General features: G+C 48.7%; 2 protein-coding genes and 1 non-coding gene across 14 annotated transcripts in view; 2 read left to right on the forward strand and 1 right to left on the reverse strand.

The window, feature by feature from the left end:
* Nucleotides 1–5,816, reverse strand: part of LOC120511366 (USP6 N-terminal-like protein) — an 83,853-nt gene extending 78,037 nt beyond the window's left edge. For 8 of the 9 annotated variants that reach the window (XR_005629711.1, XR_005629708.1, XR_005629709.1 and 5 more), the window contains exon 1: nucleotides 5,728–5,816. The gene's annotated coding sequence lies outside the window, so the exon portion shown is untranslated. Of the gene's footprint in view, nucleotides 1–4,829; nucleotides 5,041–5,727 lie in introns of all 9 variants that reach the window. The other variant, XR_005629707.1, reaches the window with a different exon arrangement.
* An 88-nt stretch (nucleotides 5,817–5,904) lies between these two features.
* TRNAA-AGC lies at nucleotides 5,905–5,977 on the forward strand. Its single transcript has one exon. It is a non-coding gene; the product is annotated as a tRNA-Ala (tRNA).
* A 5,106-nt stretch (nucleotides 5,978–11,083) lies between these two features.
* Nucleotides 11,084–24,083, forward strand: RNH1 (ribonuclease/angiogenin inhibitor 1). 4 transcript variants are annotated; one of them, XM_039728406.1, is made up of 10 exons: nucleotides 11,084–11,337; nucleotides 14,559–14,664; nucleotides 16,397–16,567; nucleotides 18,490–18,660; nucleotides 19,310–19,480; nucleotides 20,264–20,434; nucleotides 20,922–21,092; nucleotides 22,025–22,195; nucleotides 22,904–23,074; nucleotides 23,291–24,083. In XM_039728406.1, the coding sequence occupies exons 2-10, from the start codon at nucleotides 14,579–14,581 to the stop codon at nucleotides 23,376–23,378; spliced, it is 1,371 nt and encodes a 456-aa protein (XP_039584340.1). In that variant the 5' UTR covers nucleotides 11,084–11,337; nucleotides 14,559–14,578; the 3' UTR covers nucleotides 23,379–24,083. The 4 variants fall into 4 exon arrangements, with proteins under 4 accessions (XP_039584340.1, XP_039584337.1, XP_039584341.1 ...); XM_039728403.1 differs by lacking the exon at nucleotides 11,084–11,337 and adding an exon at nucleotides 12,964–13,016; XM_039728407.1 differs by lacking the exon at nucleotides 11,084–11,337 and adding an exon at nucleotides 12,978–13,115.
* Nucleotides 24,084–24,746: the final 663 nt, after the last annotated feature.

Here is a 24,746-nt window from a genome sequence, read left to right on the forward strand (position 1 = left end):
AGCAAAGCAAATAGCGAGGCTTTGAACTGATTTCAGTAACTTTATCTGGTTAGCATCATAAGCAGCAGCAACAGAACAGGTAACACTTCTGACCCACTTTGTTACCACCAGAGGAACAAACACATTACATCTTTCCTGATAAATCCCCCCAATCATGTATTAACACTCTCATGAACACTTTTGACTCATGGAACTGAGGGCGGAGGGAGAAGAGATACTGTAAGAACAAGGCACCACAGTTTTTCAAGAAACTGAATTTCTAAATATGCAGGTCATTTTCTTATCTGCTCCTTCATCTGCTCTGTATTGAAATGTTTGACAAGCACATAACTCACTATCAGTGCTACCTTGCTCCACTCAAGCCCAAATCAGATGTCAGAGCTTTAAAAGAAGCAAAGGAAACACTCAAATTTAACTTGGGGTGAGAAAACCACACTACTAAGCTAGAACTTCAGCTATGATGCAAACAGGAGGAGTTTTTTTAAGAGCAACTGCAGTAGCTCTGACTGATACTGTATCCCCCCAACATCCTGCCACCACGGTGACAAGTGGCAGATGCAGCTCTCACATGCATGACCCTCACTGATTAAAGAACAAACCTGAAGGCTAGGGGAGGCAGGGGATTTAAAAACTCAAGACAATCTGTTTTGATCCTGATTTCTGGTGAGTGAATTGGCCCAGAGCATGTGCATGAAGAAGGCGGCCATGTCTGCACAGCTGCTGCAAAGAGAAGGAGCTGGCTGCAGGCAGGCTGGCTGTCCCAGCTGCTGCATGCAAAGCATGCAGCTCACTTTGCTCAACAAGCCACTCTCCCCCACACCTCTTGCAGCAAGAGGCACCAGCAAGCTGCTGAATGAATACACCAAAAAACAAGCATTTTGAACATGCTGGCTTTAGTTCTGCTGTCAGGACACCAGCAGGGACCCAAGTCCTAACTAAGGAGATCAGATATGTACTGATGGACACTCAGGCAAAGCTTGAGTGATGGGGACATAAAAGGGGCTGAGCATCCCCAGCATGTGCTTCTTCTTCATTGAACTTTTTTCCCCCACCTTGAACTGATGACAAGGAAAATCCTTCACTGAGCTCCAAAAGATGAGGCAAGTGATTTGTTTGCTTGAACTTTGGGGTACCACAGCACTGGGGCTCACTGGCACTGTGAGCTCCCACCCTGTCAGACACAACTGCTCAGCTGCTGCCTGCAGCATGGGAAGCTCCTCTGCAGAAAGCTGAATGGTGCTGGCTCCTGCATTCAATTTCCAGGATCCAAGCCACAAGGAGAGCTAAAAATGTCCCAATTAACCATTCCTTTTCAATGCAAGACTTGATGATGGTGCCACAACGGTATTATACAACTGCAAACAGGAAGATGTCATCTGCAAATCAAACTAAGAAAAGTGAGAAATCAGAAAAAAAATTATTTCAAAAAGAAATCAAACTGATCTAGCCAGAACTGTAAGCTCTGAACTCACACATGGACCTCATGGCCAAAAATGTAGAGAAGTTTGTGCTACTTGAAATTGTGGTGGCTGGCTCTGAGGTGCTTGCAAGCTTTCTGGTGTGACACACAAAGGGTATATAATTTCTGTTCTGCATTGATTATACACAAAGAGCTTGTTCTGGCTATAGCCCATGCAAGCTGTCTGCTGGATCAGCTGGCTGCTTAGCATGGTGCCATCCTGCATGTCAGGAGTTAAAAGCAGGAAACTTTTATTCCCTGTAAAACCCATTGCAAAGAGACAGCTATACTCCGGAGCTAAGGATTTCCTCACATAAAGATTTAGCAGCAGATTTTTTTATCACTGCCCAGTCTTTGCAGTGACATGCAGACTTTAAACATGGTCTGTGGGTAATACTGGAGTACCTTACTCACAGCAGTGCACCCGGGAGAACCAGCAAATCCTCTCCATCTGAGCCCGAGCGTTAGCTTTACCGTGGAATTACATTTATCTCTCTGGCACTAGGCTCTCATTAATGGAATTACCAGGCAGGCTGCTTCAGACTTAACACTTGCGAGAGGCGGGCTGGGATGGCTCCGCTCCAGCCTCAGCCCGCAAAGCCGGCACTGTTTCTCCATCCTCCAGCGAGCTGCCGCCCGAACGAGCCCGACCCCGTGACGAGAGCCAGGGAAACAAAAGGAACAACCCCGAACTGTCCAGGGCAATCAATATCTTTCTAGGAACATCCAGGCTTCTCGCCAGCTTTCTTGCATCCCCGGTTTAGCTGTTCTGCAGTGCAGAGGGGGATGGCACGCGCAGGAGCAGCCGGCGGGATGCGGAGCCGGCAAGCGTGGCTGGCACTCGAGCAGACACTTAGAGGGGACAATCTGCACCGGTCCCTCTACAAACGCCTTAAGCTGAGGGTGTCAAAGCAAACCCACAGCTACAGAGAGCACCCACCCACCCTGAAAATCAGAGCAAGCACTCCAGTCTGAACACTTGCTTCAGAAATACCCACTGCTACCTCAAACGGGGAGGTGTATGGTGGCAAACCAGCCGAGATTGCTACCCTCAGTACACAAGAGTATCTTGCACATTCTGGAAATCTGCCTTTCACCACACAGCAGCTCTTGCAGTGCCATGTGAGCTATCTGCAGCGTGGCATGAACCAGCCCCTTAAAGAACCCTGCACTACCCAGTAAAATGGACAAACTGGGATGTCCCAGGCTGCCGAGAGCTGAAGGCGATGCAGCAAGCAACCTTCCACAAAGCTGCACTGATAGCTCTGCAACCTCAGCATCTCTGGGGGCAGTTCTTTACACAGAGCAGCTGGAGGCTTCCTTAGGTGGTATATTTCCATCACCTGCAAGGCAACTCCTGTCATCTCAGTGTGGATGGAGCACAAGGACAAAACAGAGATCCACCAAAACCCGAACAATACTTGCCCAGCATTGTTCAGGATCTGCCAGAGCAAGTGGAAGACAGAAAGGGAAAAGCAGGCATAAAGTTTATTTGCAGAGCATACACATATCCTTCCAACAGCTTGAGCTGTGGGAGCTGAACTATTCTCCCCTGTAATTAAAATGAAGGTGAGGAAAGCACAGGAATTACTCCAGCATGACTGTGAAGCTTTGAGTTTCAAAGTCCACCTTAACACACATTCTTTGGAGCGATTTTAATTCTAAAGAAAAGGAGAAAAGAGGTTTTGCTGTGGGAAAAGCTGCTGTACAACCCCATTATTAAACCAAACAAGGCACAAATGAGGGAGGGCTGTGGCTGGGGTTGATGAAGCAAGGCTGAAGACAAGGCTCAGTTCCCCCTGCCCCTGCATTTGCTCTGCCAGGAGCTCCCAGCAACATGATTCAGAGGCAGACTGCCCCGTGACAGGAAAAGCACATATAACACCCAGGCGGTGGAACCTCACATCTGAGAGCATCTATGCAAAACACAGCCTGAAACACATTTTCCAGCTCCACAGAGTCAGCCTGATACTTAGCAAAGCCAAGCTGCTGAAACACTGTTGAGTGCATTGCAGGTAAGAGTCCTCAGCAGGAGAGACTCTCAAGCATGTCCTGGTTTACTCCAGATCAGAAAAAAAAGGAGGAAAAAAAAAAGAGAAGCCTGGGGTAAGATTATGGGGCTCTGCAGCTCAGGGCAATATAAAAGAGACAGGAGGACATAAGAAAAAAAATTACATAAGTGCAATGTCTCCAGTGTGGCACCCAGGGGAATAGCTACAAAAACTACTGTCTTTTCAAAAAAACCAATAAGGGTAAGGAGCCATCAAAATTATGAGTCAAGCTCCAAGATAAGAAATCATACTGCTGGATGGGTGCGGCTGCTTGCTTGTTTGGTCGCTGTTGGGTTTTTTCTTAAAGATAAACATGTCTTTCAGAATATGCTTGTTGGCCAATCTTCTCTCTGACAAAAAAAAAAAAAACCCACAGAGAAGGAAGCTCACAACCATGAAAACGATAAATGAGAGACAGGAGAGTTTCTGAAGAGCTCTGAGGTCATGCTTCACTGACCCTTTAAAGTAAGATGCAACACGTCAAAAAGAACAAAAGAGGAGTAAATTTAAAATTCCAAGTATTTCAATAAGATATCATTCAGAGAACCTATTAACCAAACTCTGCAAAAAGCAGACCTCATTCACAGAGCCTGAAACCTGTCAAGTAAAATAAATAAAAAATGTTTTGCACTTATTTAATTTGCAAAGCTGTTGGTATATAGGAGTATTCAATCAGAAATTCATAGTCTGGAGGAGGATAGCTCAGCAAATTCAACCAGAAAAAGAAACTTGTATCTCACAGGCAGAACTAAGGCAAATCCATCAGGAAGGGTGTAAAATTAAGCAGAGAATGGTTTTGAAACCAACAGAACGATGGCTTGAACACAGCCATGGTAGAAGTAGAAAAGTACTGCAGGAAAGCAATGTGTAAGCACCCAGGAACTCGACGGAGCAAAAGCCACAGCAAGTCCCATCACTTTCACCAAACTCCCTGCTGGCTCAGTGAATTGCAGTGACTTGGTGACCAGGATCCCTGCCTGCAGCCTGGCCAGCTCAGCCCAGGACTCTGCTGCTCCCCACACAGCTAGGTGTTAAGCAGCCACCACTGAGGTTATACAACAAGGTTATTTTGTAATCACCTTCGTTCAGAAAGTATTTTGCACTGGCCATCAACGCTTTTTGGGTTTTGTCTTGTCTGACTCAAGAACATCAGAGGGGAAGAAAAATGATAGGCAAGATATTTACCAGAATGACAGGTTTTTAACTGAGTCCTGGATATTCCTACTGCTGAACACAGCTTTAACTAAACACTGCAAGCCCACCAACAGCTTTGTCTTCCTCAGCATAGCGCTCGCAGAGAAATGACCCAATGCTCTCACCTGCTTTGCTATGCAGCCCTTGATTGAGGGCATCCCCTTTTCCCGCATCCAAAACAGGCACCAAAATCCCATCTGGTCAATGCAGCTCCCCAGAAGACTCCAGCACATGTCCCCATCTGCCATTTCAACAGGCACCTGAAGTTCCCTGCTCCAGAGCCAGCATCTCCTTCCTTGTCCAGCAGGGAAATCGCTGCCTTTAACTCTACTCCAGCTGGAGCACAAGAGCAAACGGAACCATTTTTTGGAGAAAAAGACCTCACGATTCACCACGGTGCCAGATTTCACTTCTGTGGGTGTTGTTTTCAAAGGAGACATTGCAAGGCAAGGCGGGGAGAACAACTGCCCGCCGCAGGTTCGCTCATCCAGGCTCTTGGGCACGGCAGCTGTCCCAGCGCCGTGCCGGGACCCAGCCCGGATGTCCCAGCAGGGATGGCGGCAGCACCGGGGGCTGCCCGGGCCGAGTGCCAGCCCGAGCCCCGCAGGGCTGGTGCGGCTCAGCGCCCCGAGGGCCGTGAGGAGCCGCGGGCAGGCGAAGCCTCCCCGAGCACCAGCGGGGTCATCGGGGCAGCTCCGGGCCCTTCATCAGCCGGGGGCGGGCTGGGGGCTCGCTATTTTATGGGGAGAGGGTGGGGGGTGTTTGGCTGTTCCGTTGTTTTGAGCCCAGCGCAGCCCCGGCGCGGCTCGGAGCGCAGCCCAGGCCGCTGGCAGAGCCCGTGCCGGGCGCCCCAGCCCCGGCTCCGACCTCCACACGCACCGCCGCCCCTCGCACACAGCCCAACGCACCCTGCCCGCCACACACACAGCCCCTCGCAGCCCCCCGCCATTCCCCTTCCCACTGCCATCTCGTTCCCACTCCCGCCCCGTTCCCACTCCCGCCCGTCCCCGCTCCGGCTCTCACCGCGGGGCGCATCCTCCTCTCCCGGCGCGCGCCCAGCCCGGCCCGCCGCCGAGCCCCGGCCGTCGCGCTCCCGCGCAGGCGCACTGGGACCCCCGACCGGGACGGGCAACTGCTAGCAGCGCACGGCGTCTCGCGAGAAGTCAATATGGTTGTGTTGGGTGACGAGAGCACCAGCGCGGGGAATTAGCTCAAATGGTAGAGCGCTCGCTTAGCATGCGAGAGGTAGCGGGATCGATGCCCGCATTCTCCAGCTACTTTTGTGCCCTCGGTTCCCAGCCTGCCGTCTGCTTCCATAGCAAACCACAGCATTAGTGGGTTTGCATTTTTAAATTATTCATATTCTTATTTGCTTCCTTGACATTTTTAAAGACCACAGAATATGTCGAGTTGGAAGGGACCCACAAGGATCATCGCGTCCAACTCTCAGCTGAGCACAGGACACCACAAGAGTCACATCCTGTGCCCGAGAGCATTGTCCAAATTTTTCTTTAACTCTGTCAGCCTTGGTGCCGTGACCGCTTCCCTGGGGAGCTGTTCCAGTGCCCAAACACCCTCTGGGTGAGGAACTTTTTTCTGAAGCCCAACCTAAACCTGCCCTGACACGGCTTCAGGCCATTCTCTTGGGTGCTGTCACTGGGCACCAGAGAGAGGAGATCAGTGCCTGCCCCTCCTCTTCCCCTCAGCAGGAAGGTGTCACAGCAGTGAGGTCTCCCCTCAGTCTCGTCCAGGCTCAGCAGAGTGAGTGACCTCTCCTGCTGCCAGTACAGCTACACGGATGCATTTGCCTATCCCGTGCTTAAGGCAGGCACAACACTGTCTGTGGATTCCTGGCACTGCAAGAGGGTCTTTGGTTTCCTTATTGAATATTGGACAAAGCCACAACAGTGAGCAGCACCCATTGCATCCAGTTCTTCCCACACAGCTCTGGCCCCAGCCCTCCCTTTCTCATCCCACCCAAGAGCAGGAAAGCATTTGGAGATCACTGCACCTGGAGGCCTCTGGTAGAGCCAAAACACTTATTTGTCTTCTGTAAATTTAAGATGGAATCAGAACACCTCAAGGAGTCATTGATGTAGGTGACACTTATTAAACAAAAGGTCAAGACTTTGCTCTCTGAATTTATCCAGGTGCAAAGTTCAAGCAAGTGCTTCACATTCTGCTCCAGTTCTATTGCAAAAAGCTTTAAAAAAAAAGAGAAGCTGTTTTCAAAAACTGATGGTGTATCATGGAAAAAACTAACCTCAAAGGATTACACTCAGCTGGAAGGATCACCATCCCTGCCACAAACTGAACTGGGAATCAATGGAAGAAAACAGTTCTGAGCACTTTCCTCGTTACATGCCCAAGGAAATAACCTTTCTGGCAAATTTCAATGACAATGAAATTCAGCTTTCAAGCTGCTCACTGGCCCCAGCCTACACCTGAGGTGACTCCAAAATATCCCACCCCCAAACCTTTACAGCAAATTAATTCCAATAACTCAAGGAAGAACTGGATTAAAGAGGATGCAGTGGGGTTTTTTATGGCACAAGGCTTATGGGAAGCAGCTGTGGGAACTGGAATTGTAGGATGCAGTGGGGTTTTTTTATGGCACAAGGCTTATGGGAAGCAGCTGTGGGAACTGGAATTGTTTAGCCTGGAGAAAAGGCAGCTCAGAAGACCCCATCACTTCTACAAGTACCTGAAAGGAGTTTTAGTGAGGTGAAGAGGTCTCTTCTCACAGGTGACAAGTTACAGGATGAGTGGAAATGGCCTCAAGTTGTATCATGGGTGGTTTAGACTGCATATTAGGAAAAAAAATATTCTCTGAAAGGAAGTCAGGCATTGGAACAGGCTGCCCGGGTAAGTGTTGGAATTACCATCCCTGGAAATGTTCAAAAGGCATGTGGGTGTAACTCTGGGTCATGGTTTGGTGATGAACACAGTGATGCTGGGTTAACAGAATGCATGATAATTTTGAGATCTTTTCCAACCATCGTGACTCTAGGACAAAAAGTGATTTTTTTTGGGCACAAATCATGGGTATTCTCATGGAGACTAGAGAGAGATGCCTCTACTGGCAGAGGACATCTACTATTCCTTTCTGCAAAAAGGCAATGGTAACATGCAAATTGAAGTCTGAAAACCAGATGAGTATATGGTTGTTGGGGTTCTTTTCACTTCAAGATTTCATTGTTGCCTTTTAAAGCTGATTTAAACTCACATTTCTGAGTCCTGCACAAACTCATGAAATAACCAGCTGTCCCTACAGTGGCCTTCAAAGTTTCAGCAAATTATTCAAGTCTTCCTGTGCAGCAGGATTTAAAAGGAAAGTGAAATCCACTGCAGTCTCCCATTTCATCAGCTGCTGCACAGCTGGCATGAAGAGACTGCGCTGTGAAATACACCTGTGTTTCTGGCCTGGTCCTTTCCTTTTCCCCTCTAGCTGTGGCCCCATCTCAGCCCTCAACCCCTGCAATGTCTTCGTGACCAAGGGTAACTTGGGGATGAGGCAAAGCCAGAGGACCATGTCTGGTCAAACTGATGCTGCATCGCCCTCTGCAGACGGGCAGGCAAACACTGCGGCAGGCTGAGACAGAAATGAAGAAAAGCAGGGATGTGAGAAAAATTCTTCTGACAGTATTTTTTCTGCAGGTGTGTTGGTTCATGAACATATCTGGAAAGTTCCATTTTTTGGGGCTCCATTTTCGCTGGACCCACTGTGGAAGACTGTGTGCACAGGGATAAAATATTACACATACACTCACAGCACTATTTCATTATAATGCTCTCCACTCCCCAAAAAACAAAACCAGGGCAAAATGGAAACAACAGCTTTTCTTTTACAAGAACAAGGCGACCACATCAGAACAGCAAGAATTTCCTCCCTAATGGTTTTCTTGTGGGAATCTGTAATGAGCTGCCACAGTATGGAACATCCATATGTGTGTGTGCATGCATGCAAGTCAGGGTGAGCAATTGCCTGTATTTGCTGAAAAACCCAAACCTTGCTCAGCCACCTCACTAACAGCTTACTACCAGCACTGACTCTTCAGGAATGACCCAAGTTTTGTGTTTCCTCACCCTACAAAGCCTTACTTGAAGTTTGCACACAAGCTCAAGGAACAAATGGCTTCCAGCAATGGATCAAGTAGGATATAAATAAATCACCCGCTGCAACAAATGGAGCTGGGCACGTGCTTACAACTTGCTGTTTTGATCTCCACAGCTGAATTTATGGAATGAATTTTCTGGTAGGGATCACATAGTGAAGTTAGAAAAAGATCTGTCACTACTCTTAGAAGTTTATTGTCTTTAATTACCATTAAGTATATGCACAGAAGCATCATAAGAGCAGAGAGGACAAAACAGGAAACTGCTAGAAGGGGAAGAGGCAGAGTTTTCAGTTTACACTAATGGCCTTAATTTAAGTATTCTTTTATAAGTTTACTCTAGGGTTATGTGCATAAATTTATTTTTAAAATGAAATCATCTCAAATGCAGAGGCACATCTCAACTTCTTCAGATCCCAGGACTGAAGACCTGCACTTCATGCTTTCATGCTAGCTGTGCCCAAAGGCAGCAGGGGCAAGATGGGCATCACTGTGCTCTTTCTCCTTGCTACAAAGCCCAAAAGAGGGAGAGGATCTAAAAAAAGAGGAGATAAATTTGAATGAACTCAGAAAGGATACTGGGAAATGGTGATAAAGAGGGGAACACAGGGCAGATGCCAGTGCCACACTCCTCAAGGCATCTTTAGGGAATCAGCCTGAGTCTGTACAAATAACCAAATGGACACACCTTCCATGCCAGGAGTCTTCCACTGTTCCTGTGGCAAGACGTACACAGGTATTTCTCACTGGTGTTTGATTTGGCTTTCTCAGCCCCATTTTATATAATTTCCTCTGGATCTGTGTGTATCTCGATGACCAGGATGGCCTGGTCCTGCTTGCTGGGGAAAGGGCAATAGATTTTTCCAGAGATGCCTTTTGCTGTCCCTGCAAAGGCAGCTAAAGGGTTGACAGGGAGACAGAAGCACATTACCTTTTGGCATGGCTATTTGGCCTATAAATCTAACATTTCACCAACACAGACCAGAGTGTATTGGGTGCTTTGCCCAGGGCAGGAGGTCTACAGAAGGTCCATGTCACATAAACCTCTCTGAAACCTCTAACAAACACTAGACTTTGTCCTTTAGAGACTGCTGATAAGTGCAGTGAAGCGGGAACCAAGAGCAGAGAGATGCCAGCAATGGCTGGATAGGAATGACACCTTTGCTCTTGGGCTGAATGACAGGCATCTGACTTCAAACTGCCTGGTTGACCAGAGGATCTCTTGCCAGCATAAACTGTATTCCTAACACTAGTAGTCTTCCTGAAAGCATCATGCCAAGAAAAAAGGGCAGAGACATCCTTCACCAGCCACAGCATCCCCTCCATTTCCTGCCAGAGAGCATCCTAACATGCACCAGAGCTGGGAGCTCAGGCCATCCCCAAGCCCTTGCCTGTGCTTCAGCAAGTTCCAGGTCAGACCAGAAGCACAAGGACTGTTCTAGCAAATTCTTTTGTGGATGACCCTGTTTTCCTGAGAGGGAATAGGGAAGAGATGAATTCTCTCTTCTGGGCACTGAAGCAGGTAGCTTTTAGCTCATTGAGCTCTCCTGGTGATTGGTTCCCATCTCCTCCAGGAGAAGGGTAATAAAGGCAACTGGAGGGAAAGCCTCTAGTGTTTCTCCTGTGGCTCAAGAAAGGCTCTGTTTCCTAGGCCATCATTCTGCCATCATCTCTGTCAGCATCTGCTGCCACAGAAGGGAAAGACAAATATGTCCTTCTGCTACTGGATAATTTGCAGGCTATTGGAACATGAATTCATCTTCACACCACTGAGAATGGGGGAAGAAGGCAGGTTACTTCAAGCCACAACTATAGTGCAATGTAGCTTGAGTGATGGCAGGGTTTTCCTTGAAGGGAAGAAGAGCCAGTGGGAATTTGGGAGGAGGAGATGTAGGAGTGAGGTCCATGCTTGCTGCTGAGGGGCAGTTTTAGGGAGACACAACCAGGGCTGTGCCCAAGGGACCCTTCCAGGCACTGTGACCATTCAGCTTGTGCAGAAGCAGGGGGCTGCCTGTGTCCTAGCCCCTGCTGGGAAGAGGGATGCAGAACCCCCAGGTAAGGTGACAGGTAGGCAGTAATGTGCTCAGCATCCGTCCTAGGCCCGGCAGGACAGGCTTGCCTGGAGAATGGAGAGACTACACAAACTCCATCATCTCACCCTTCAACACTGCGGCGGCCTCATTTTCAGATGGATCCTTCAGTGGCAGCTACTCCCTTGCTCTGGGCTAAACCACGACAAGTGGCCACACGATCCGGTGTGAGAAGTAAAAGCTGCCTCTGTCACCATCAGGGGCTTTTTGTAACATTTGGTTCATCACAAGCCATACACAATCGTGAGCTTGCTTGCTCTGCAAGGCCCTGAAGAGCTGCCACGGGAGGAAAAAAGCCGTCAGAGCCCAAAAGTGTTTCCCTCCCTCTAGCAGGCACCATGTGTACGACAGCAGAGGTTGCGTGGTAACGGCAGCAGGAAGGCGCCAGCTCTGCCCGCTCGCTCCCGCACAGAACCGACCACAGCAAGGTACGTACCAGCCCCAAAAGCTGCCTCTGAAACTCCCGAAACTTTCCCTCCTGCTTTCCAGGGAGGAGCACGGAACCATTTTAAAGCCGTGCTTTGTAGGGAACAGCTGGTTGTGTTTAGTTGAACTGTTGTATGAGCCAGGGTTATGGGAAGAGGGTGTTTGTAGGAAGAAAAAACTGGGGGAGATGCTGAGATTTTGGGAGTGGAGGGAGGAAGGCAAGTCGGGGTGTTGCCTAGTGCCTCTCGGCACTTCAAAACCTTTCTTTGTCCCGTCTTGTGAAAATCTGAACGAGCTTTTACCGGCGCTAAAACTACCGGGAACAATAGGGAGGGAGACAGGGAGTAGCCGGCGGGCGGGGGAGGAAGCGAGCCCAGGGATGACGAATGCCTTCCAGCCCTGAGCAAGCGCTGCCACCCTCGCCTGCCTCGGGCGGGCGAGCGGGACCGGCACTGGGGTCGGGCGGGGCGGCGGCACCGGGGGAGCCCCCGAGGGCAGCAGGCCTGGCAGCAGCCAAGCCCGAGGCGCCCATCCTCCACTGCTGCCACAGCTTGCTTCCACGGAGCTCAGAGAGGCCTTTGTGCCAGCGAGGTGCAGCTCTGCCCAGCGTGCGGCACTAATGAGGGAACATAGCACTGCTGACAGGGATGGGGAGCAGGCACTTCCCAGGCCCTCCAGGCTGGCCCCCCATGCACAGCTGTCTGGAAGCTGGAAGTCAGGGAAAACACTGAGGATATTTTTGTTGTTTCCACTTCAAACAATTCCTAGTTCCGAGCTCCCTGGGGAAGTCCTGTCTCCCCTAGCCAAGACCTTGCCCCGGGTGACCTGCATGCATCCCCATCCTGCTCCAGGTCGTGGCACACAGCAGAGGTTCCCTCCCAGCTGGTTGGTACACTACCTCATTTTGTGTTTGATACTCCCACCCTTTGTGCATCCCCTCGGTACAGGGATTTCTCCTTCTCCTGCCTTGTTTCCTGTGTATCCCAGTGCTCCTACTCATGAGGGAAGAGCATCAGGGAGATCAGGGTGGATGAAAAAAAAAGGGCTACAGGAGATTGGAGTAAAAGGAATGGGAGGAAAAGAGGACAAAAATAGAGAAGCTGGTGAGAAGATGAAAAAGAGGAAAGACATAGAGTAAGAGGAGAGATAGCAGAAAAAAGGAGGGCAGGAAAAGGAACAAAAGAATGGGAAGGAAGGAAGGAAGGAAGGAAGGAAGGAAGGAAGGAAGGAAGGAAGGAAGGAAGGAAGGAACACATGAGAGCAAAATTGAAAGTAAAAAGGAAAAAAGAAAAAAAGAAGGAAGTGAGAAAAAAGGAAGGAAGGAGATATGAAGGAAACAGATAAAGGAGAGTGGAGGGGGAAAGAAAGAAGGGAAAAGAGGGGAAAGGGGAAAAGAAGGTCGGGAAAGAGGGGGAAAGGGAAGCAGGGAGAAGTCAGAAAAAAATTAAGAAAGGGAAAGACAAATGCAAAAGAGAGGAGAAAGGGCGTTAAGTGTCAGAGAGGGAAGGAAAAAAGGGAGAGGGGGGAAAAAGGAGGGAAAAGAGGACGAAAAAGAGAGAGAAAGAGGAAAAGGGGAAAGAGAGGGAAGAAGGGGAGGAGAGACAGATCCTGCTCCTCCCCGCCGCGATACGAGGCGGAGCCGGGCCGGAGCCGGCGGCAGCTGCGCGGTGGCGGCGCGGCGGTAGGAGCGGGGGAGCCGGGCCGGGCCGGGCCGGGGCGGAGGGAGCCGGGAAGGAAGCAAGCCTGGGAGGGAAAAGCGCTGCCTGCGGTGCGGGAGGCGGTGGGAACCGGGCAGGGACCGGGCAGGGGCGGCGGCGCGGCGGCAGCGCCTCGGGAAAGGAGCGGGCCGCTGCCGGGACCCCGAACGGGATCCCCTCGGCTCGCAGGAGGGCGCAGAACTCGGGGCTGAGGGAAAAACCTTCGTCGATCCGGGCGGGGGGCGAAACGGGAGAGTACCCGAGCGACGCGGGGAGGGCTGTGACAGCCCGGCTGCCACTGTCCCCTCGCGTGTCGCCGCTGGCTGCGATCCCCGTCACCCCGCGGCACGTGGGGCTGTGGTGCGATCCCACGGAGGCCGTGGGCCGGGACTGCCAGCAGCACTCGCGTTGGGAAGGGAAGGGAAGGGCAGAGGCCGAGCACGTCCGAGCGCTCAGGATGCCGCTGGCGCCAGGTCCCGGTCCGGCCGCGGGTCCCGCCCCACGTGGTGCCGGGTTTGTTGTGGGCGCGACCTGACGGCAGCGCCGGCCCCGAGCTGGCCTCTGGGAAAAGCCAGCCTGGGGTCCCCGCCGTGGTACGGCGGCAGGAGGGCACTGGAATGAGGGTGGTCGGTGGCTGCCTGCAGCTCACATTCCGATGGGATGGCTCAGGGATTATTTCTTTTTCATACCCCGTAGTCTGAGTCATGCTGGCCAAACCAGGAGACCAAGGCTGCGTTTTGTCACCTACTACAGCGCTGCCTTTAACCCCATCCCTTGTAGACTAAACCTAGAGCTCAGCCACTGGCCTTGGCATGTTTTTGTGCACGTTTATCTGGAGCTGTTCTGCACAGCGCTGTGTTTACATCACTTCAGAAATGCAGTTTGACTGCAGAACAACAACAACAACAACAAATCTGCTTACCAGCTTCTCTGTACTTGGATTTGCCCGACCAGAGTGATCTTTCAAACCCTGGATATCGAATTGTGGAGGAACACTTCTCCCATCCATGCAAGTTCCACTTCTCACATACAGACATACATGTCCAGCAGGAGTTTTAATTTGAGCCCAGGCAGTTCTCATGCTCATCTTCCTCATTCACCCAAATTATCTCAAAAATACCGCGATTTTAAGTACAGCTTGAGGTTCCACAATGGGTCAGGTGTGCTGGTGGCACTTGGTGTCTGTGTGCTCAGCAGTGCCATAGGGAGTAGCACCAGTGCCCCTGTTAAGCTCCCTTGGAGAGCGAAGGGGGATGTCATTCTCACACAAGCAGCCTCCAGATAACACGCTTTTGCTGTATCTCTTCAGGATTCCTGTGCTGTTTTCCTCTCAGAGAAAGGCCTTCCCAAGACAAAACCATTTCAACTCTCCTGGCCTTATACTGGTGTTTGCAGGTTTTGGAAAATTATAATCTGTCCCCTTTGCACAGTATGACTCATGGCTGAGAGCTGGGGGGATTGAAGAACATCGTTGCTTCTCAGTCAGTTTTTTTAAAAAGGTGGTTTTATTTTGTTTTAATTTTCAGGTCTTATCTCAACTGTCAAAATGGAGCTTGACATCCAATGTGAAGAGATGAGCCCATCTAGATGGGCTGAACTTCTGACCACAATGAAATCCTGCAAAACCATCAGGTAGTAACTAGTTGTATAGCCTCTCTTTTGAGTAAGAACTGTTGTATTTCTCTCCTGTGCTTTTCATCTTCAGAACTCTTTGACCCGGGACTTAGAAATTGCACAGCAGCAGTAATGAGTCTACCTATTTTTATCCAGAAAGTTAATTCAAAGGGTGCATAAACCCCCATCCTCTTGCAAAGCTTTTTCAACTACAGATAAATATTCTTTGGTATGAAGTAATGTAGCTTTGTTTCTTGGTGGGCCACAGGGCTCAGGTAGGTAGTGTGATTTAAAATTTGACCACCATTTTGGTTATTCTGCCTTTGTCTCTCAAGAGAGGGGATACATCTCTCTGTGCTTATTAGGTTGCACACTCTGGGTTGCAGGCTTGATGCTGTCAAGTGATTTTGGCTTCAGTAGTCAGGTACAAGCTGTGTGCCATCAGCTTTTAATTCTTCAGTTGACCTTCAGAAGTACCAGCCTGGTTTGTTGAGCAGACAGTGGGAGGCAACCATCTCCTGGGGTGTAAGGTGTAGGACAGGGCCCAGAAGAGTTGCTACTGCAATCTTTCCCCTTTGCTGTTTGGGAATTCACACTTCATGGGATGGCATCATCCTGCTGGGGCTGGAGAGGATGGGCCACTTCATGCCAGCAGTGTCTTGGAGGGCTTCGGACCTGCTGAGGGTGACTTCCTTTTGTTTTGCAAAGGAGCCTTTTGCAGGCAAAGCTTCACGGGCCTGGCCTTTGACTTCCCAAGGCCTGCCTTGGGTGGCAGAAGGCAGTGGGATGGTTGTTTCCTGGGCAGGTTGTTTCCTGGGCTGCTCTAGACAAAGCTTCACAGACCTAGCCTTGACTTCCCAAGGCCTGCCTTGGGTGGCAGAAGGCAGTGGGATGGTTGTTTCCTGGTTGTTTCCTGGGCTGCTCCAGAGGCAGTGGATAAAGGTGACTGCTGCAGGGGTTGTTTCAGCAGTGTTGAACATGATCCCTTTGGAAGTAATGTCTTCTTGCTGGGGGAGGGAAGGAGAACCCTCCTAAGAGCCTCAGTTTTCATACTGTTGTCTAAGGAGAAATGACCATGCAACTTTTGGCACTCCTGGCTGTGGCTGTGCCTGGGGCTGTATGGTTCTTAATGACACCTTTTTGCTCTGTGTCTTGTCTGCCTCCCTCTGTACCTCCCTGGCTGTTCCATGCTCCTGATCCTTTCCTTGGCTCTCATTTCAATTAAATTCATCCTCATCCATTTAGCAGCACCTAGAAGAATGCTGATGTCCCGTGGGAGAAGCTGCTGCTGAACTGCAAACTCAGGGTTTGTGTGCTGAGATTGCTGCTGGAGATGGTGCAAACCAGCATGACTCACCTGCAAGACACCAACCTGCTGATGAGTGTCTCTGGGGCTGGCTGCAGTTCTCAGTGCAGAACCAGTCTGACAGCCTGTAAGCTGGCAGGTGGTTTGTCACTGTCACTGTTTATGGAGGCGCTTCCTCCAGCTGTAGGAGGATTTGTGCCCTCTTCTGTGCAGCACAGAGGAGGAGCAAGGCTTTGGAAGCTGCCATCCAGCCCATCCTGTGGTGCAGCCCAGAGCACATCTTGGTTTGGGCCATGCAACACCCAGCAGGTCCTGCACATACTTAGGGAGGCATCCCAGGAACCGCAGGGACATTGCCCACTCTGCTTTCATGAGCAGTGCTCCAGCCAGGGAGAGCAGAGCAACTCTGGGGACTAAAGTGCTCCTTCTGTCCTTGTCTTTCAGGTTGGATGACTGCAATCTCTCCAGCAGTAACTGCGAGGATCTCTCCTCCATCATCAATACAAATCCATCCCTCACAGAGCTGAAGCTGAACAACAATGAGCTGGGAGATGAAGGGGTTGAGTACCTGTGTAAAGGGTTGCTGACGCCAAGCTGTAGCCTACAGAAGTTATGGTAAAGCTCTGCTGATTGTCTTGCTCTGTCATGCTGTCACAAATGAGTGTGTTGAGGTCTCTTAAAGAATCACTGGCAAAGGCAGGTTTAATACAAAAGTGAAAGCACAACAATTTGTTGACAAGGTTCACTCTACTACATACAAGATGGTTAAAGCACAGAGAAAAAGCAAACAAAAATCTAAAGTCAATAACCAATGTCAACTGAAGAATTATCTACATGGAGACTGGGGGAAGGGGAAAGGGTCAGGACAAGAAAAGGTGAAAAAATAAGATAGTCCTTTTGAATTCCAAGGTTCAGAATCCTTGCTAAACTGAGTTCTGGACTGGACCAACACTTTAGGCCTGAAAGTTTTGACTTTTAATTTTTAAATTGAAAGTTAAATTTAACAATTTAAGTTGTGAATCAGCTTAACAGCACTTGATTAATAGCTTGAGTTAAGCAATTTAACAAAGGTTCACATAGAATTTACTATAATGCAACAGTAACTCCCAGGCCTAACTTGCATATCTAAAGTACTTAATAATCTAGGACAGCAACAGTCACAGTCCATTTACTACAGTATATTCCCACTTAAAAGCACACAAACCTAAAGGAGTATGTACAAGCTGCTCACCTGTGGAAAATTCTCCTCAAATTCAATGAAGAATTCACATCAGATGCCTTTGAGGTTGAGCCTTGAAGAGTGGGGGTGTCATCGTTCAGTGATCCTCAGAATGCAGCAAACTGGAGAGTTCCGTGGCTCTGGGAGGCATTTTATAGAGGCACCCCACCACATGATAGCATTAATGGGCTTCTCTCAGCAACCCTGGTGCAGGAGCTTTAGTCAGAGCCAGTGGCTGCTGCCTCTGCTCCTCAGAAGCCCTCAAAGAGATGCCTTCTCTGTCCAGCATCTCTTCTGCAGGGTGCATGAGTCCTCCAGCTCCTGAGGGGAATCTGGGATCCTCAGGACACTACCTTGTAAGAATAATATGCCTTTTAGATTGGATACTGAAGTCCCTGTGTCCCCTGCAATGAGGACTCAGGCAAATAGAAAGAAAGTTGACTGTGAAGCTGATGAAACTGCAGCTCTCTGATGGGCCTTCAAGAAGTAACTGTGGTACTCTGTACTGGAAGACTTAAGTAATTTTTCATAGAGATTGTCCTAGAGTTTGCTTCAGACCTCTCCATATGCTCAAGGAACAGCCTGAATTAGGGTTTTTTAGTTCTGTAGAAATAAAATTGTGCATTTTTGGGGTTCTGGTAAGGTGCCTTTAAAAAAAGAGAAACCAAATAAAAAGGAACTAAAAAAAAGAGGAATATAAGGAAGAATAAATAAGAGGAAATAAAAGAGCAACCAAACCCAAGTCAAACCTCCCTGCACAACACCTCTCCATTGCTCTAAAGTCTTATCCAATAACTCTATTAAACACCCATCGCAATACTAGCACAGTCCCTATGCAACTTCTCCAACCCTGAGTGCTGAAGAATCAACTTCATAGATCCTTCTTGCACTATACCATTAAAATAAATTATATCCATGGTTGGATGAGATTTAAACTTCTACCGACTCTGGATCACATTTCTAGAGGGGGCAAGAAATCATAAGATGCCTTTGCTTTATCTCTGGGGTCAGCCTCCTGATATTTAAACCACTTCTATAAACCAGTTGTGGGGCTACCTGTAGGGTGGATCCATATTCTCCTGGAGATGCTGTATGAGTGCAAACTATTGTTTGTGGCACAGGTGTAGTTGATAAAATATTATGGCACATCTGTAAATTAATGGTACTGACCTGGACAAACCACTTCCTAGAGGGTTATGCACCATCATAGCTGTGGTGTCCCTTCTGAGCTCTAACCTTAGCAGATCAACTTCTCTGAGAAGAGCTTCTGTAATTCTAGAAGTGCATTTCCCTCTCCCCTGTTGCCTCTCTCCTGCAGGCTGCAAAACTGCAATCTGACAAGTGCCAGCTGTGAGACCCTGCGCTCCGTGCTCAGTGCCCAGCCATCCCTGACAGAGCTGCATGTTGGGGATAACAGGCTGGGAACTGCTGGGGTGAAGGTGCTGTGCCAAGGGATGATGAACCCCAGCTGTAAGCTGCAGAAGCTGCAGTAAGTAGTCACTGGGGTTTTTTGGACATCAGACGGGCCATGCTTGCTTTTCCCTTGACACAAGCAGGAGTTTTGTTGCCAGGTGTGGATTTGTTCTTGTTTTACCTGAAATTGTCGTATTTATTCATGCTGGTGAATCTTGTGGGTTTGGAAGTCAGGTGTCTGTTCCCATAGGCTTTGTTTAGCCCTCCTGGCAGTGGTGGCTATAAATGCAAGACCTCTCAGATGCCAAGGAAACATCAGATTCTGCTGCCCTTGGTCCTTGTTTCATGACTGAGCAGGACCTGGGTGTATTTGCAGCCCCAGCTCCCCCTGGGCAGGCCCAGAGTTGAGGCTCTCGATGGTGTTGCAGTGCAGGGCTCAGCCCTGTGCTCCAAGCTGCCTGTACACTGGTTTAATGGAGGCCTAGTGTAAAAACTGGTCTTGCTAGGGTCCTCTGGGATCTAGTTTAAGATTTAATGTGTCCTGAAGTGAGCAGCGAGATGCTGTTAAAAACTTAAATATCTCTGGTTTTATGCATTGCCTGATCTCAACTGACATTGGCATGTTTTCTGCCCTGGCTAACACACACCAGGCTCAGCTGATTGTTGTTGGATGAGGATGTGTAAGGAAGGTTGTCTTTTTGCCTGGACTTCTTTTCTTCTTGCAGGCTGGAGTACTGTGAACTCACAGCTGATATTGTGGAAGCTCTCAATGCTGCTCTGCAAAGCAAGCCCACCCTGAAGGAGCTCAGCCTGAGCAACAACACGCTGGGAGATACAGCTGTGAAGCAGCTGTGCAGGGGCCTGGTGGAGGCAAGCTGCAACCTAGAGCTACTACAGTAAGGAAGAGCTGGTCATCTCTAATGGCAGCTAGTGCTGCTGCTAGTCACAACATCCATAGGACAGGAAAAATTGTCAGGAATGTTTGAAATATAGGCCAGATTTTTGGCTGGTTCAGATTTATGTAACTGGAAACTGCACACAAATGTCTGGGGCTTTCAGTTTTGGGGGTTTCGGCACTCCAGGTTAAACCACCGCTTACTAAGGGAAACTGCTCACCTGTGTCTCAGAGCGGAGGAACAATCACCCTCAGTGGCTCTAGTTCTTAAACTGGAATTACCAGCCTGTTGAGTATACTTATTCAGAGCCCTTTTTTGCTAGAAAACAAAGGTGCTGGGTTTGGCCTCATTTCTGTGGTAAAGCCCATGAAGGGCTTTCTGGGAAAAGCACAATTAATTTTATCTTGCCCCTGAGGTTCAGCAGGGGTTGGCTCAGCAGGGACTCACTGTGTGATGCTGCCAAAAGTTCCTCTTTAAAAGGATAACTGATAAAAAGGGAAGTTTGGCAAGAATGATCCTTGCATTAATTCATATGAATGGCTGGGTCAAAGTGCCCTGCAGCCTCATGAAATGCAGGAGCAGTGTGTTGCCTCACCCAGAGTCCCATCTTGGACATCTGTATCTTCTCTGAACCTTGCAGGATGTAGCAGTGCCTGGCTGAGCTGCACTGGTTTGCAGCAAGGAACCAGCCCATAGACCCTTCTCAGTCTGAACTGGGGTATTGGGGTGTATCTAACACAGGTGGGTCTGGAGCAGCAACTCCAACTGTGCTTCTTCCTGCAGCCTGGAGAACTGTGGCATAACCAGCGATAGCTGTATGGAGATCAGTGCTGTTCTCAGGAACAAGTCATCTCTGATGGATCTTTCTGTGGGGGACAACAAGATCGGGGACTCCGGTCTGGCTCTGCTGTGCCAGGGACTGATGCATCCTAGCTGCAAAATCCAGAAGTTGTGGTAAGGGGGGGCAGAGGTTTCTTACATCCCTTCTGCAGCTTCTGAGCTGTTCAGGTTGTGCTGCTGGTTTGCTCCAAAGTGGAAATTTCTCATTTACCCTTTATGGTCAAAAAAATGTTTCAGCTGCAAATCAGTTAATTTCCAAAAACTGGGTGGAGAACACCATGAACAAATAGGACCACACTGAAATTACTTGGATCATATTCTGGTGAGAGGGCAAATAGAAGTTTATGATGGAATTGTCTTGGCTTCCAGTTGAGTTAGCTGTCTACTATAATTGCATATTTCTGTGTCTTTTGTTTGTTAAAAGCAGAGCTTTTGGTGCAGCAAGTGGAAAGAAAGGAAGGAAGGAAGCAGTGTGGTATGGTGTGTGAAAGGATACAAGAAAATGAGACGTGTAACCAGAAATTCAGAATACTAAAACATGACTCTGTTTTCTAATCTAAGTAATTCCTGGGAGAAAATAACATTTTGTTCTTCCCTGCAGGTTATGGGATTGTGATCTCACAAGTGCTAGCTGTAAAGATCTCTCCAGACTCATCAGTACAAAGGACACCCTGACAGAGATCAGTCTGATAGACAATAACCTGAGAGACTCAGGCATGGAAATGCTCTGTCAGGCACTCAAGGATCCCAAATCTAAACTTCAGGAGCTATGGTGAGCTGCTGTCAAGTTTCCATATCTGCTGCCTTCTTTGGAGGCCTCACTGAAGAAAGATGTAAGGTGAAGTAATGCCCACCCAGCTAGATCCTAGGTTGTGATGGTTCCATAAGCAGCTCCTGCTGGTTGTCACTGAAAGGATTTATAGAGTTAAAAAGAGCTTTTCTAGACTTAAAGACTTGAAAAGGATTTGTATTTCTAAACTCACAGACACTTTGAAGATGTGCCCTATCACAGTTATCCTGTTACAACCAAAAGGAAACCAGGCATCACTTTCAGGGCTTCTAATGAATTGTTTTATCATGCAACAAATGACATTTAAGATACTTTTGAAGTCGGAAAGGCCTGATGAAATAGCAAAATGAGTGCTGTGATCAGATATCTCAGGTTCTCCACTGGAGCGAAGGCCTCTCACTGATGAGACAAAAGAAAGTTCTAGTGACATTAAACATTTCTCATCATGCTGTCCTGTTGACTGTCTTACCTTTCAGGCTGGAATAGTCTAGGAGAGGAAGTTTGTTCTTTCAGTTAGAACTTGAATTTTCCTACATTGCAGATTCAGCTCCTGCCCCCAGCTGGGTTCTTGCCCTGGTGGCCTGGAAGTCAGTGGGGTGCCTCAGGAGTGGCCAGAGGAGCCACCAGTGACTGTTAGAGCAGCACACTTCATCCTTCTTTGTTCCTGTGCTTCTTGGGCAGGTGCCTTTCCTAGGTGCACGCTCCAAGACAGACATCCCACATAAAGAGTGGGAGAGGTGCTGCCTAGAAAGGACTGAGCAGACAGGCATTAAGAAGAGTAGAGGGATTGCAGGAAAGCCCTGGTTCCTCTGTTCCCACTGCCTGGGCTCCTGTTAAATAAATGTAAATAAGTAAACGGTGCCTGATGGTCTCCAGGTGTCCCACCTAGGTCTCATCTCACTTTTGCCTTGCAGGGTTAGGGAGTGTGGGCTCACCACTGCCTGCTGCAAGGCTGTCAGCTCTGCTCTCAGCACCAACAAGCACCTGAAAGTACTGCACATAGGCGAGAACAAGCTGGGAGATGCAGGTGTGGAGCTCCTGTGTGAAGGGCTGATGCACCCCAACTGCAACATCCAGTCCCTATGGTAAGGTGCACCCAGAAGTCGTCTTCTCTCTTGCTGTCTGAATTCACCCTTTGTCTTCTACTTCCATGGTCCTTATGGGTGCCAGCACAAGTGCTGGTCCAGCCTCACTGGAAGGAGCAGGCAGCCAGCTGGAGCATCACCTCCAGCCCTGGGGTGGGATTTGCCTTCCCCATGAGCCTGTTCCCTTCCCAGCTGGACCCAGCTCTGCGCTGTGTGATGCTCAGGGCCCTGTGCTTGTTCTCTCCATGCTGTTGGACAGAAGCCAGAGCTATGCTCTCATGCCTAAATTCACAGTGAGTGAGTCAAGCAGATGGGTCATGGGAGACATCAATGAGACTTGTAAGTCTGTCCCAGGAAGTGTCTTTTGACCACTTAAAGTTACTTGGTCATCAGCTGAGAGGCCTCAGTTGCCCTCTTTAGAGAGGTGGTTGCAAGTCTCCAATATAGCTGGGAAATATCTTCAATGGGTTCCTTCTGTGCCCATAGCCACACACTGCTGTGCTTTAGGGAGGCCTTTGAGGTGTTCAGCAGTCTCCACGAGGGCAGCTGTGCCTGTGGCAAGACCACAGGCCAGCCCCTGCTGATGCCTTGGAGATGCCATCTTTGCTAGGATTTCTGGTCCATGCAGGGGATGTCCACACCTGCCTGGGGGTGGGCAAGGTTTCCTGGAGCCAGGGCTCACTGTGCTGGCTTTTCCTCTCCCTGCAGGCTAGGGAACTGTGACCTGACAGCAGGCTGCTGTGCCACCCTCGCCACTGTCATGGCCACCAAGCAGTGCCTCACCGAGCTGGACCTGAGCTACAACCCTCTGGATGATGAAGGCATCAGGAAGATCTGTGAGGCCTTGAAGAAGCCCAGCTGCAACGTGCAGCAGTTAATGTGAGAGATGGTGGTAGCCCTGGCAGGGGTGGGAGGCTGATGCTGCTGAAATCTTAAGGGGGTCCTGGGCTGTAAAGCCAATTTCTGGCTGCTCTTAAAGCTAGATGGGGCCCTTCCTGGCATATGACCTTCCCATACTGGCCAGTTGTGCATCTGTCTCTTCCCTTAACAGGAGGATGCTCACTAAATCTTGCTTGCCTTTTTGTTTTGGTGTAGTTTGTATGACATTTTGTGGAGTTCTGAAGTGGATGATGAACTGAGAGCCTTGGAAGAGTCCAAGCCTGAAGTGAAGATCATTTCATGAGTGGTGACTGCCTGCAGAACAACGTCAAAGCAATGTCCTCTTCTTAATCTGAACTTTTCATACGTAAAACTAATTAACTTAATAGGGAATTTTCTTGTACCAAAACCATTTGTGGATTCCCTGAGTGGGTGTCTGGGGAGCTGATCGAGCTTCTCTGCGTCTCTGGATGTACTAACTCTGAGACTCATGAAAGCTGCAGCATCACTATCCTTGAAATAAACAATTACTGTCTTGTAGAAGTGGGTTTCTAGCCTTTAGGAGCTCTTTAATCCTATAATCCCTTCTAACGAATTAGTTGGGCTTTAAAGAGAGCTCCTTTCCCAAGGCAAGAGAACTACCCACTGTATTGTTACTGGGTGGTGCTTTTGATAGGTCTCTGGGGAAGGCTTTCAAAAAAACTAAGAGTTTTTAATCTAAAATTGAGCTCTCCCCTGTCTTTCCCTAAAAGAGTTCTTGGAAAAGCAGTGGTAGCCAAGGCACTAGAGAAAAAAGAAATGAGCAGCTGTTCAGCTGTGTAATGTCAAAATTCATGTCCTTTGAAAAGTGATTTTCCTACAAACAAAAGATGCTGTGTGCATTTCTGCTAGTATGGGAAATGATTAAATGATTGATATGTTTGATCTGGCAAAGAGTAGTTCTACAGGAACTTTATACTTAATTTTTCTACTTATAAAAATAAAATATATCTGTATATTTCTCCTTTAAGACCAGTGTAGTTATTTGTGAACTGCAACATTACCAACACCTTGTTTTACTTGTTTGTTTTTGCTAAGTCCCTAGCTGAAACATGCCAGTAGAAGATCTTAGACAAGGCTTTAGGTAAAGAACAAACCTAGAAGACATTTCAGTTTTCAGGGGACACAGGTTTCATTCCCAGAGTTGTAACAAGCCCTTGTTCCAACATAAAATGCAATTGCTGCACACCTAAACCACAAAAGAATGAATATGGATTTAAAAATATAGAAGGCAAACCTGGCATTGTCCTTGGCTGGTCTTGCAGGATGAATGCCAAAAAAATCCCATTCCCCAATGTGTGGTCACTTGGTGTTTCCTTCACTGGCAAATCCTGTGTGGCACCTAAGGTAAAGATGTTCTCTAGGCTTTGCTTCTTACTGCTCACATTCATCCTGCAGAGGCCACATCTGGCTTTTCTTTGTCCTAAAATATTTGACCTAAGCAGTTTCTACAGTAGCCTTCACAAACCTAAAATGGTGCATGAGAAATAGTTTGCTTGTGTCTTCAGGCAGGTGTGAAGGATAGGATTTGGTTTTTTCCTCAAGGCATGTCTCTCATAGCTGCCCAAAATGCTAAAAACCCACTCCTTTTGGCTGTGGTCTTCTCCATGAATAAAAACTTACCCATTCTAAG

Source organism: Passer montanus, unplaced genomic scaffold (assembly GCF_014805655.1).
Source record: "Passer montanus isolate IOZ18808 unplaced genomic scaffold, ASM1480565v1 scaffold65, whole genome shotgun sequence".
Taxonomy (NCBI): Eukaryota; Metazoa; Chordata; class Aves; order Passeriformes; family Passeridae; genus Passer; species Passer montanus.

Coding starts and splice junctions, on each gene's coding strand:
- RNH1 (XM_039728406.1), top strand. CDS start 14,579: ATGGAGCTTGACATCCAATGTGAAGAGATGAGCCCATCTAGATGGGCT. Junction 19,481..20,263: donor TGCAACCTAGAGCTACTACA/GTAAGGAAGAGC, acceptor TTCTTCCTGCAG/CCTGGAGAACTGTGGCATAA. Junction 22,196..22,903: donor TGCAACATCCAGTCCCTATG/GTAAGGTGCACC, acceptor CTCTCCCTGCAG/GCTAGGGAACTGTGACCTGA.